Source organism: Carettochelys insculpta, chromosome 2 (assembly GCF_033958435.1).
Source record: "Carettochelys insculpta isolate YL-2023 chromosome 2, ASM3395843v1, whole genome shotgun sequence".
NCBI classification, from domain to species: Eukaryota; Metazoa; Chordata; order Testudines; family Carettochelyidae; genus Carettochelys; species Carettochelys insculpta.
In genome coordinates, this window is record NC_134138.1 from 163,886,093 (window position 1) to 163,899,682 (window position 13,590).

At 40.1% G+C, this 13,590-nt stretch overlaps 1 protein-coding gene across 1 annotated transcript in view; it reads right to left on the bottom strand.

Moving 5' to 3' along the window:
• Positions 1-4,564: 4,564 nt before the first annotated feature.
• LOC142008724 (band 4.1-like protein 4B) overlaps positions 4,565-13,590 on the bottom strand; it is a 137,451-nt gene continuing 128,425 nt past the window's right edge. Inside the window, exons 13-16 of the mRNA XM_074985998.1 lie at positions 13,555-13,585; positions 10,579-10,612; positions 8,678-8,745; positions 4,565-5,968 (exon numbers count right to left, since the gene is read on the bottom strand). Of these exons, the coding sequence (XP_074842099.1) occupies positions 5,821-5,968; positions 8,678-8,745; positions 10,579-10,612; positions 13,555-13,585 (281 nt within the window). The 3' untranslated portion in view covers positions 4,565-5,820. The remainder of the gene's footprint in view (positions 5,969-8,677; positions 8,746-10,578; positions 10,613-13,554; positions 13,586-13,590) is intronic.

Below are 13,590 nucleotides of genomic sequence, written 5' to 3' on the forward strand. Positions count from 1 at the left end.
AAATAAAAATGGGGAGTTCTGGAAGAGTAACTCCAAGCTTCAGACTCTAACAAATTGGAAAACAATGCAAAAAATACAGAATACAGAAAATAAAGAGTATGGAAAGTTCAAAAAAACCTAACAAATTGGGAAATGAAATATGGTTGACAGTACCCACGTGGGACTGATGCTAAATAAGTTCTTGGTAGGATTGTCACCTCAATCGTCTTTTCTTCAAAAAGGTAAAGGGTAAACCCTGAAGTCTCTAGGGCTATGTCTACACTAGCCCAAAACTTCGAAATGGCTATTTCGAATTTGACTAATGAAGCACTGAAATACATATTCAGCGCCTCATTAGAATGCCAGCGGCCATGGCACTTTGAAATTGACTTGGCTCGCCGCCACATGGCTCGTCCAGACGGGGCTCCTTTTCGAAAGGACCCCAGCAACTTCAAAATCCCCTTATTCCCATCTGCTGATAGGAATAAGGAGATTTCGAAGTTGGCAGGGTCTTTTCGAAAAGGAGCCCCGTCTGGACGGTATAGACGTAGCCTCAGTGAAGTGGCTCTTTAACTGAGGCCCACAGAACAATCTTTGCCAGTCTGCAAAGTGCTGGCAGGTCATATGCTGCTTGGGATAACTACTGTCAGTGAAAGTCATGGGGGTCCTTCCGAAAAGCTCTGGTCTACATGGGCAGTGTGAGATTTGAAAGTGGCACGTTCGAATAGCATGTGGCTGCAATTATGCTAATGAGGTGCTGCATATTCATGACAGTGCCTCATTAGCATCTGCTGATGTGGCTCGTTACAACGCCCCTCCTGAAAGGAAGGAGCTAGTGTAGAGATAACCACGTTGCCAAGCTGGTTTTGATTCATGTGAATATAGGGCAGCGCAGATTTTTTTTCCCCCCAAAATAACTTTGGCATTAATAGGGTATGAAAATGCCAAGCACCTTGCAACAGTGCACCATTTCATAAGGAGGAAGGAGAAAACTTGTTCTTCTTGGCCTCTGAGGATAGAACAAGAAGCAATGGACTTAAACTGCAGCAAGGGAGGTTTAGGTTGGATATTAGGAAAAAGTTCCTAACTGTCAGGGTGGTCAAACAGTGGAATAAATTGCCAAGGGAGTTTGTGGAATCTCCATTGCTGGAGATATTTAAGAAACAGGTTAGACAGATGTCTATCAGGGATGGTTTAGATAGTACTTGGTCCTTCCAGTCCTAGCGTTCTATGATATGATTCTCACTCCCAACCCCATGCCCTGAGTCACTCTCACACCCCAACCCCGCGACTCTGCAGCCCCATCCACCTGCCCAAACTCCGTACTGCAACCCCCACACCAACCCTCTTCTCTGAGTGCCTCCCCGCTCCACTCCACCTCATACAAATTTTTCCACAGGTACTGTTGCAACGCCAACCCCCACAAGGTGGTGGGGCAGGTTATAATAGGGCAGTACCTGTAAAAACATTTAAGTTACTTCCAGACCTGCCTAAAGCAGAAATAAATGTGATGCAAATATACGATTTGTGCAACAATCTGCTGAGATCCACCAATGCCAAGCTGTCCTCCTCACACTGTGAAACAAGTGCAGTGAATACACAGGCTACTTCCTACTTTTAACCAGCAGAGCCAGCTCAGTTAACTTTTCAGAGGGAGGGACTACGGTTGTTACTGTTTTATGGCAGAAGCAAATACCCCTCCAGGCCCTGGACTTTGACGATTCCAGGCAGACACTTAAAAAATAAAGTGTGCAATTTTTGTTCCTGCTAACATCGTCTTGGTTTCCTGACTAACGATCAGCACTAGTCTCAGAGGGAGTAGCCATGCTAGTCAGTAGCTTCACAAAAAAACCAAGCAGTCCTGTAGCACCAGCAATGGCAATAATTCATAACTATTGCTCTCCTCAGCTGCCCACTTTACAAAGGAAAACAAACTCCTTTGTAATGTTTCTAGCTCCTGATCCAGAGCCCATTAATGTTGTTGTTTTCGCATGGGCTTTGAATTAGGCCTATAGCGTTTCTGTGCTGCAGTGACCCTCATTCCAGCCAACTGGTTCCTGGGAGAAGAGCACTGATCTTGCTTCATGCTGGATCACAGACATGAAACTCCTAGAGAACCCTTTTATTTAACTGAAAAAAAAATCAATGTAGAGCTAAGTCAGCCTGCCTCTCCATTCTGCAGGGAAACTCTTGCACATGCCCTGTTTGTGTTTGTACCTCACTTTGGTGTTAACATGCTCAAAAAACAAGTCCTATGAGCATCTTCATTTCTCCTGTCTCAGTCAGCTTCCTCCTTGGCACCAGCAGCAGCTACATTTACCAAATAATTTGCAAGCTCTTAAATTACCTTTTCTATGGGGTGAAAGAGAGCTCTTCTGGTGGATTGGTTTCTGAGCTAAAAGACTGAAGACATGTTACAACTTACCTGCCATCAGAGATGCACCAGCTGATTTCTCAAGCCTTTGAGCAAGGAAACCATGAACTTGGTCAGTCTGAATTTCAGTCCACTGATCCGTGATTTGGCAGAACTCAATTATTTCTGTCAGAGTGAACACCGCCAGACTGACAGCTGTGCAACTGCGTTACATGAGAGAGGCCTTACCTTTAGTCTGCACTTCAACTGACAAAGCGATTCATAATTAAGTAAATGAAAAGAGAAAACTCAGAGGTTAATTAACTCATGCTAAGAAGGATTAATTCAAAGACATGCCACATTCCCCAATATTAGAACAAGATTCTACAGTCCTCACTCTCAGGACTTCTGTTGCTGCAATAGGCCATAAACCTGGAAAGTCACAGGCCTGACTTTGCAAGATCTCCTAGAGCCCCTGGCGCAAGAAGGAGCCTGGTACTCTGATGTTGTTCTGTCCAGTTAATTGCTGCACTATAAAACAGACTGCATTGAGTAGTGCTGGGGCTGAACTGGCTGGATATCCCTGAGTACTGGGGGAGCTGGAGGATAGGAGGAGTAAAGAAAGCTGGCACTTCAGCCCTAATCCCTCTTGGATGGACCAGGTGGTGCTTCAGCACATCTGAGAACCTCTCCACTACCTACTAGGACACAAAACACTGCAATTTTTAACTCTGGTGAGGTATCTGTTCATCGAACAGCATCACTAATTTGTAGCAAAGGCACATTTTGTCACTGTTTTGATCCTTCAATTTCCAGTTCTTGAAAGAGATAAAGTAGACAGAGTAATACATTTTCTTATGTCATTTCATGTAGGTTTCCTGCCAGGATTTCCCATGAGAATGCCACATAACGTTTATTTAAAGCAGTTCTTGGTTGTGTTCCAAAAAGCAACCGTTGTCCTATATGTACAAAGATTATTTTTGATAGTTTTCTAGTTGTCTTAAATAAACAGATGCTACTACCTACTAAATGCTCACAAAACAAGTTTTCTTGGATGTCCATTGTACTGTATCTCTAATTTCTGAAACTGTTCTCACCCTCATTTTTAAGAGTTTAATTGTATTACAAAAGCTCTTTCAAGACTTACCCTTTCCTATTTCACAAGAAATAGAAATGTTGTTGTAACTATGTTGGGCCTAGGCTATGAGAGAGACAAGGTAGGTAATTATGTTTTACTGGGCTAATTTCTATTGGTAGAAGGGATAAGCTTTCAACCTTCACATACCTTTTCTTCAGATCCAAGCTGGCTCAATAAAACATATCTTCTCTTCCACAGCCAAACGGAAGATTCTGAACAGTTCAAACTCTTGTTCAGAAACTAACTGATGTGGGACTAGCGTTTATTGCAATAGTATTTTATGAAATGCAATGAAGTCAGAACAGCACCGGTGAAGAGAAATGTTAAATACAAAATATCAAACTTTACCTTTTAAGCACTCATCCAAAGAAACAACTGGCTGGATCAAAGGAGAGCAGAGATGACCTGCCCCTATTGCTTAAATTACCAACTCTCCTTACCCCTGAATCTCACGGTCTTTGTATTAAGCACAATAGAGTATTGAGTTGGTGGGCATGCCATTAAAAATAGCTTAGAATATCCAGGGTGATTCTAAATGAAAAGAGTAAGATAAGTGTTTTCCTGTTTGGCACCAGGCATGAAAATTGCTATACAGAAACACATGAAGGGCAAAATTTACTCTTATTCAGAGATTTATCACAAGGCCTATACATCACTTAAATCTTCAACATAGGGCTAAAATAGCGATTTTAAAAAAAGACTTCTCTGTCTAAATATCTTCCACTCCCTACACAACAACAAAAATAATGTTGCATGGAGAAGCAAACAATATTTATAGAAAGCCAATTAAGTTCCACAACAGAATCATGAAGTGATGAATACTCATTTGAAGACTCTACATATTATCATGGCCCTTGCACACAGGTACACTGCACTGTGCCTTCAAATATTTTCTAGTGGATTGCAATATCAATCAAGGGCCTGATTCATCACTGGCTTGTTCCTATGTTACACCGTTACAGTGTGTAACAGTGTGACTGAGCGTAAAACTGAAGTAAGGCAGTGGTGTATCATTCCCCAACTTCCACAAAAATTGCATTTATATCTTTTAAAGAAATAATAATGTACCCCAAACAAAACCTGAAGCTTGAGAATGTTTATTTGTACTTAGCACATACAAGAAAGATCAAAACAAATTTTAATGATAGCATTTGTAAACAAATATACTTCACAAAGTTATATACTATCAAATTTGCTCTGAAAAAAATGAAGGGTGATCCTTATTTACAAATGGATGTTTATTAAAATCAAGTTAAAAAACAAACAACAGTTTAAGATATCCCAAATATAAAGCTATTACTTCTTCCAGCAAACTTCAAAAAAAATCAGTTGTAGGCCAAATTAATAAGAAAATATGAATGAAAATGGCACCATAATTTTCTGAGCAAAATATAGGCAAGTGATCAAAATACCAGTCATGCCTATGTAAGTGTCTGAATCTGTACATCCGACTTCGCAGAAGTCTAACATCTTTTTAATTTACTCAGGAACCTCAGACACTCTTCCTTCAAGTACTACATTGATTACAAGCTACCTTTTTAATTACTTACTTGGAGAAAAGTTTTCACATGGTTGTGTTCTGCATCTTTATGGTTTACATTCACAATTTCATTTAAAAAAAAAATCAGATAAAAAACAGCAGCACCCACAATTAAGGCATTATATTTTAACATTCCTATGTTCATAGCAGCAAATACTACCTTAAGGCATAGTATGCAATTTCTCATTGGTTTAATCAAAATAATAGAGGTAATCTATGACGTTTAAAATTATAGTATTTTTCCTATACTTGTGTTTAAAGTTGTAAAAACACCCGAAATTTTGTTTTGGGGGGGAAAAAGCCACCTTTGATTATGCCAACAGGATCCCTTTATCACTGGCCATTTAAGTCATTTTAAATTACAAAACTGAGTTTTGATTCTGTTTTTTTCATTTACTTCACATCTCCTGTTCTTGTATCAATTAAGAAACTAAATTTCTGAGCCTTCATTTTTAATTTGGTTCATAAAGGAAACAAGCTGATAAAATAATTAGATGTGGTGTGTAATATTTTAAAGAAACACGCCCAGAGTCACACAAAAATAAGATAAATTTAACAACATACAAACATTTCAGAATTTGGGCCACAGTGAAACGCTGACCAGTTTTCATGAAACTTATCAGATTTTTACAAAAACATTGAAAATACATCTTTCAAGATCGTCTAGGAACACTAAACAAGATGGCTCTACAAACTCAAGACACACACCTTTTACACAATACACTTTTAACATAATGCACAGATAAGACAATGCTTATGGAATGTAATGATCATCTAGGATGGCAGGTGAAATTAGGATGACCCAGTTTCTCAAAGTGTTGTCATGAGTTTATCTTGGTACACCATACTTTGGATTCCTCCTAAATTCTTCTGGTTCTGATCTTGGATATACTGTACATTGTAGTCATCTCCACTTGCGGTTGGTTTCCAATGTGGCCTGTCATCATGGTAGGATGGCCTGTACCATTTGCACAGTTAGTGGTTAGTGAGAGGTGGAAGTAAACTTTACCATTATGCGTGATATACAGTAATATGAGTTTAACAGATAGGCTCTAAAATGCACATGAAAAATGATGGAGAATGAATGGCTAATGAAGGGAGTTGGTAGGGAACAACCATGGGCCTGATGTAAATCCACTGAAGCCACTGGGAATCTTTCCATTGGTTTCAATGCACTTTGGATCAGATCATGTGTGTGGCACTTTCAGAATCTTTTTTTTAAATGTTAAAAATAAAGATATTCATACTTGCAAGCCATTGAATTTCCAAGGAAGATAATTAACTGCGGTGCAGCTAACTGGCTTTGCCAAATGAGCAATAAATGCAAAATTATGCCAATCATTGAGCTAATGGAAAATGTATTTCTCAAAGGCTTAAACATTAAAAACACAATAACATTAATGAATGAATAAATCATCTGCCCATAAATACTGCCATTGTCTCAACATTGATGGAATTAGCTACATATCACTTTTTTAATCAAAACAAAACTTCTAGTACCAGCAACTAGAATACAAGTTTGGGTACAAATTCATGCTGAACCCTGTAAAACCACTGGGAAGTGAAATATGTATTCCCTAACATACTGATATGGAAAACTACTACCATCAGCAAACTCTCCCAAGCTTTCTGAAGATACTATGTGCCGAGTTACCATAAATCAAGAAGCCGTTATTTTAAGCGACATGATGAAAAGTGAATAAAAATGATTGTGTAATGCAAGATACACTTTTGTATTAATACACTGAAGCTGTAATAATTTTTGAAAGTCCTTCTTTGTATGTTACAATGTAGCCTGAAAACTGTGAATCTAAAATTGAAAGCCAAGTGTTTATTCTACTTGAAGAGAATTTTAATAATAAATCTAAAAATTAAACTACTGCTAGCAAGTTAGATCTTGCAAGAAAATTCAATCCTACAAGATTTTAACAGAGTAATGAAAGAACAGTTTTACTTTGAATATTGTACTGAGAGAAGATGGAAAGTAATTCTGCACTGTCTTTTATTGGCGTCTGCATTACTGACAAAACTGAGCAGACTAGCCCTCTTATCACCTCCTCTTCTGTCTTATCCTACATCACACCCAATTTTACAAGTCCAGTTTTTGGAAATATATGAAACCAGGGTTTGTTTGTGACAGGGGGCTGAGAACTCTCTGGTAAAAAAAAATCTACCTGACCTTTAAAACGTACGCTTTAAGTTTTGGCCCACCAGTAGTCCCATTAACGTCAATAAGACATGCTTCTTCCAGTTAAAGCATGCATTTTAATGCTTTTCTGGACTGGGTCCAAACTGTTCAGCACCTTTTGGACCTGAATTAATAGAGGGCCTGAAGGATTATTCTGTATGTATCTCTTGCAGACTTACACACTTAACTTTGGATAAGACTTTTTTTCTTCCATATTTTCCTGAAGTTCTTTGCAATGACCTAAATAATCTCTGAAAAAGAATGTTCTGTTACAAAGTTTTGAATACGCTGCTTTGCTTATCTAACCATTAAGCTGTCTGAAGGAAAGTGTTAAGCTTTAAAAATATTGGAATTAACTAGACTGATATCATGAATGAAAAGTCCTTTTAGAAAAAAACAAAAATAAAAACAAATGATTACAAAATCTCTGTAGCTGCCGCCATTCCCTGGTAATAGAAAACTGGAGGTTTTAGAACTCGTTTTGTATTAAAATCAACAGGAGAGATTTTGAACAGTAATTTTAGGTCACATTCATTACCAGTTTTAAAGTTTTTCCTGTAAATGTAGTTTTGTTTTTACTGTAGCGTTCGTTTTATTGCCAGACTCCATCTAGGAATGTCTGAGACAGAGATAAGTAAGTTGCATATCCACCTGAGAGATATTGCCCTTCCCCTACTTCTGTCTCATCAACTCAGACCAGCCTACTTTTTCTTCCACCTTACAGAGTGCCCCCTCTGGTAGACTTCACCTACACTTAGTACCAAGCTCAACCTACTTTGAGAAGGAATCAACTGATCTAAGAAAGTAGGATGAAGAGACAGGAAAAGGGGAGAGATGAGAACAGCAATATTTTGCAGTCGAAGTGGTGAAAGTGCTATATTATAGACACATAAAACCATACCGACTTTAGTTCAGATTGTGTTTCTTCCCATCTTGCTTTCACTTAATTCCTGTCTCACAGCACTAAAATTGAAGTCTTCAAGTTTAAGATCAGCCCAAATCCATGGCTATAGATACAGAATTTTCAAGCGGTAGTTTTAAAATATTCTTTTTAAGTGATTTTTTTTTAAAATCAACGTTCAATAGGAAAGCACTATAATTTTCCCTTTAAGTTTTTGGAGAACAGGGAAAAAAGTAATTGCATATTACACATCTGTACACTGTGGATGCAAGGCTACCCTAAAAGGAAGTGCTCTACTGTCTTCTGAGATTAAACACCAATCAAAACAAAATTCATTTTGCTAAAAATATTAAGCACCTCACTGCCAGACACACAACCTACAGACATTAGAAAAATATAATTCCAAAATTATGTTTTGAACAGTGAATTGAAAATAAATCAAAGCAAACTATGTCAAAGCAGTAGCTCAAGTGATTAACATACATCACCTCTCAGTCTCACCACAGTTCTGATCCAACAGGCTTTTTAAAATAAAGGAGGAAAAAACCCATCCCTCCCATACGATGAAGAGTGCTTACCTTACATTCACAGGAGTATGCGGATGCCAGTGAGGTTGACCAGGATGTATATTAGGGTGATATGGGGGCTGAAAGTAAAAAATATTTGCTTTAATTAAACAATTGTGTCACTACTCAACCTGATTTCATTTGATTCATTTTCTATGGAGCTCTTTTAAAGTGAAGAGCTGTTTCAATTACACCATTATCATGTTGCAATTGCCTGCTCTGTTGCTGCAGTTTCACACTTCCACTAGCAGCGGTACAGAAACGATTAAGGACATACTTTCTAAATATACCAAATATCAGGACTGCAGCTCTTGACAGAAGCAAGTGTGAACCACTACTGTAGAACCACAGCTACATTTACACCGGGAGCTAGGGCTGTGATTCCACCTCTTGTGCTACAAAAAATAATGCAGTGGTGGTAGCAATGGCAGCAGAGCAGCCTAGCAATCTGGAGTAGGCAGCCACAGGGTCCAGGCAAGGTTTTACTCAATATGGCTAGCCCATGTCACCGTTTGGGCCTGCCCATACTGTGTAACCATTTGTAGTGTCCTGGTTAATGACAATATTTCTACACAAGCTGGGACTTGCACCTCCCACATTCATATGCAGGCACAAGCCAGGAGACACGGTTCTGTGTAGAACAGCCCTGCACAGTGCAATCTGTCATAGTGTGAGAATAGTCCACCTGGGATCTGAAAGGCAAAATTCAGGCTCTCTCCTATGTTGCTCAACACATGCATAGGTCCTTGCGGTGAAGTCATCTTCAAACCTAGAGCTTTATTAAGCACCAGTGTTCCCTAAAAGCTGAGCACTTTTGTAGCTGGTTAGGACAGATTCAAATGCCACCCAGATAATTATCAGAGCACCCACAGCCGGGTTTGCATATTTCCTGGTACACGTGCCTCAGTGCACACGAACAAATGTATTCTGCACACAGATGGACAAAATCTGCACATGGATGGAAAAGATTAAAGGAACATTGTGCAGCACTAGTCTGAGTTTGATGACAACTGAATGAAAGTGAGATTTTTTTGCCACTCCCTTTGGAAAGATATAATCAAATTTTTTTTTTTTTTATATTTTTTTGCTTAGGAGGTAAGGAAAAAGCCAGTTTTACTCAGAGTTTGCAGGGGAAGAAGACGACTCGTTATATTAGGAAAGTCCAGAAGGACAAAACCATGTTGATGACACTTCCTACGCCCATCACCCCCTGACAATGACAAAGACAATGGAATGAAATCACTACAGAGGTTTTTAATTTTAATTTTTAATTGAAAAATACATTAAGATTAGTTTCTCATACATGGATTCACTCTGCACGAAAACACAACTTGCTCCCTCTGCGGCACTGAACGCTACTGTAAAGTATATGAAGCAAGGGTGAGATTCTTGCCTCCATTCCAGCACCTTTACCATGGTTAGGAGGAAAGGACTGGCATAAAGTGGCTGTAAAAGTCCTCAATGTAGCCAGAGGGGAAATCCCCTGGTGTAGACAACTGTGATAACACTGCCTACTATGGGCACCTGGCATGTGAAGTGTATTGGGGATGGGAACACACAATGCAATGCTGCAAAGATTCTGGATACTGTGGCCCATAGATTAGGTCTAGGAAGGAGGCTACCATAATTTTGACATGCCCTGTAAGGCCGTGGTACCCGTCCAGTCTCCAAAGCTCCTCAGAATCAGCAGGGAGCAAAGGGTGCACAAAACCATCATTGTCTCCCCACCTCCCACCAGGAGCAAGTTCTGTGCAGCAGCTATTGAGACACACACAAAGGAAAGGAACAAAACAATACAGTGCAGGATAGGGAGAGAGGAGACAATGAGTCACCTTACTTATAGGCAGTGATAACCTTACAGTTAAAGTAATGAAACTGAAGATGACATTCCTTCCAACAAGTGTTACTCGTACCTGGTAGTTGTGGATTTCAGGATTATTTTTTGCACTAAAAAGAAGACAAAGAAAAATTAACTTTTTGGTAATTAAAACAGACAAAACTAACAGAAACGATCATTTCCATGCATTCATTTATTGCGCGGTGAACAAGATTGAGAACTTGATCCTTCAATTAGACAGAGAAAGGTAAAGCTCCATGCCTGTGTGGAGTCCTTCCAAGTCTAATGAGACTAAAGAGAAGTGCAGCTTTCATGAATCTAACTGCAGGATTGAGAACTAAACTCTTAGGAATACTAGAAAAGCATTGGTACCAGGATAGAACTGTCTTTTCAGGTCTTCTGATAAAAACACTGAAAACATCAACTTATCAGTCTTGCAAAATTCTGTAGTTCTAGAAGCCCATTTTAATAGTCATAGAAGATCTATCAAGCAAATTAAGAAATCCTTGCATATTACATTTACAGAAAAAACACAACACGAACACGACAGCTAAATAAATATTTCAATCCATTTCTACCACCTGCCTTCTGGCATACTGTCTTGTACCTTTTATGACTACTAAGCCGTGTCTACATGTGCACACTACTTCGAAGTAGCGGTACTAACTTCGAAATAGCGCCCGTCACGGCTACACGCGTTGGGCGCTATTTCGAAGTTAACTTCAACGTTAGGCAGCGAGAAGTCAAAGTCTCTATCCTCATCAGGAGATGGGGATAGCGCCCTACTTCGACGTTCAACGTCGAAGTAGGGACCGTGTAGTCATTGCGCGTCCCACAACTTTGAAATAGCGGGGTCCGCCATGGCGGCCATCAGCTGAGGGGTTGAGAGATGCTCTCTCTCCAGCCCCTGCGGGGCTCTATGGTCACCGTGGGCAGCAGCCCTTAGCCCAGGGCTTCTAGCAGCTGCTGCTGCTGCAGCTGGGGATCCATGCTGCAGGCACAGGGTCTGCAACCAGTTGTCGGCTCTGTGGATCTTGTGTTGTTTAGTGCAACTGTGTCTGGGAGGGGCCCTTTAAGGGAGTGGCTTGCTGTTGAGTCCGCCCTGCGACCCTGTCTGCAGCTGTGCCTGGCACCCTTATTTCGATGTGTGCTACTTTGGCGTGTAGACGTTCCCTTGCAGCGCCTATTTCGATGTGGTGCTGCGCAACGTCAAAGTTGAACATCGACGTTGCCAGCCCTGGAGGACGTGTAGACGTTATTCTTCGAAATAGCCTATTTCGATGTTGCTACATCGAAATAAGCTACTTTGATGTAGGCTTCACGTGTAGACGTAGCCCTAGAGACACAAAATTCCAAGATCCTGCATTATGAAAATGCATAATTTTATAAGAGGAGCAATGGAACTACTCACATGTTAGCAAAACCAAAACCTTAAATTATAGCAAGAAAATGTCAAAATTCCAGAGTATCAGACAGTTTGCAGAAAGTGTTACTTTTCTAAACTGTTTCTTCAAGCTTGTAAGAGTGCTTGTCTTCATTTAGGGCTAAATTGATGAAAAAAAATTGAACTTAAAAAAACCCCACAAGGCATCTTTTAAAATTAAGTGCAAAAAATTGTGAAAAATTTCTAATGGGAGAAAAACCAATGTCTTCCTCCAAACTTCTACAATTAATTTGGTCATGTTTATTTTACCAAACCTTAAAAAAAAACACCCATTCTTTGGCTAATAAAATAGGAAGTGGCAGCTGAAAGCCTAATTCTTCTCAAGTTAAAAACACCTGTTATTAGGGTATCATATCTCAAATATCTTCTTTACCATAACTCTGCTCGTTAGGGTGATGTCATTTAAAAGAAGACAAACAGCTGTATAGCAGAAACAAAGCACTAGAAAAGTTAGTGTGGCTACACGATTGTGAAGCAACAATAGGTAGGTCACCACATGAAAATACTACTTCAATAATATCATGATTTCACTTTCTGTAGAATCATCTTCTATTTTAGAGAGGTATAACAACATTTAATATAAAATGTATACCCAATGTTACACATTCAAAAGCATTAACTGCTCGATCAACAAAAGTATGTTTGTACCACAGGCAGCATTTAGGGGCAAAGAAAAGACTACAGTAAACCCTCGATTTTATGGACCCCAATTTAGTGGGCTTTGGGAACAATGGACAACACCGCTATTCCTGAAGTTCACCAGGGCCCGTAAAATCCTAACTCCTCCCTCCTCCCGCCCCCAAAAAGTTAAGGGACTTACTGCTGCCTCCTGGAGGACCCACCACTGCTGCCGGAGCCGCCACGTGCTCCTCTCACCAGGGGTGGGACGCATACGTGGGCAGACAGAACTCGCATACACGCGCCACCCTGGTGGAAGGAATGTGTGGCAGCTCCAGTGGTGGTGGGTGGCTCCTCCAGCCATGAGCAGGGGTGTCCCTCCAGCCACATGCAGCCTGGCTGGCTCCGACAGTTCTGGCTCCAGCAGCTGCAGGCTGATGAGTTCCCAACTTTTTTTTTTTTTTTTGGGGTGGGGGGGCGGGACTTGGACTGGGGGAGCCTAGTGTGGGTGGGTGGGTGGTAAATCCTAGGATTTAATGGCCTTTCAGGATTAATGGGCACTGCTGCCCCCTTTAGTCTGTTAAATTGAGGTTTACTGTATATATGGTAAAAGCAACGAGGGATCCTGTGGCACCTTACAGACTAACAGAAATGTATGAGCATAAGCTTTCGTGGGCAAAGACCGACTTCGTCAGATGTATTTATGATAACTTGCAAAGCAGCAACAGATAGTGCTAAGTGCTCAACATAATGACAACAGAGATCACAAAGGAAATAAGCTCAGTTTTGCTCCTCCTTTCAAAGACCAGAAACCCTCTCAGGAAAAAAAAAAAAAAAAAAAAAAAGGAGTTTCATGCTTTGCCCCTGATCTGACACTGAGGTCAGCTATCACAGGTGCATGATTCTGTGCTAGCCAACCCTGATGTGGGAACAAGGCAACAGGACCAAATCCTAATAATAAATATGCAGTGAGAATCTGGATACACTTACCACAGTTGTCCTGGCTTCAAAGGATTGTTTGCTTAA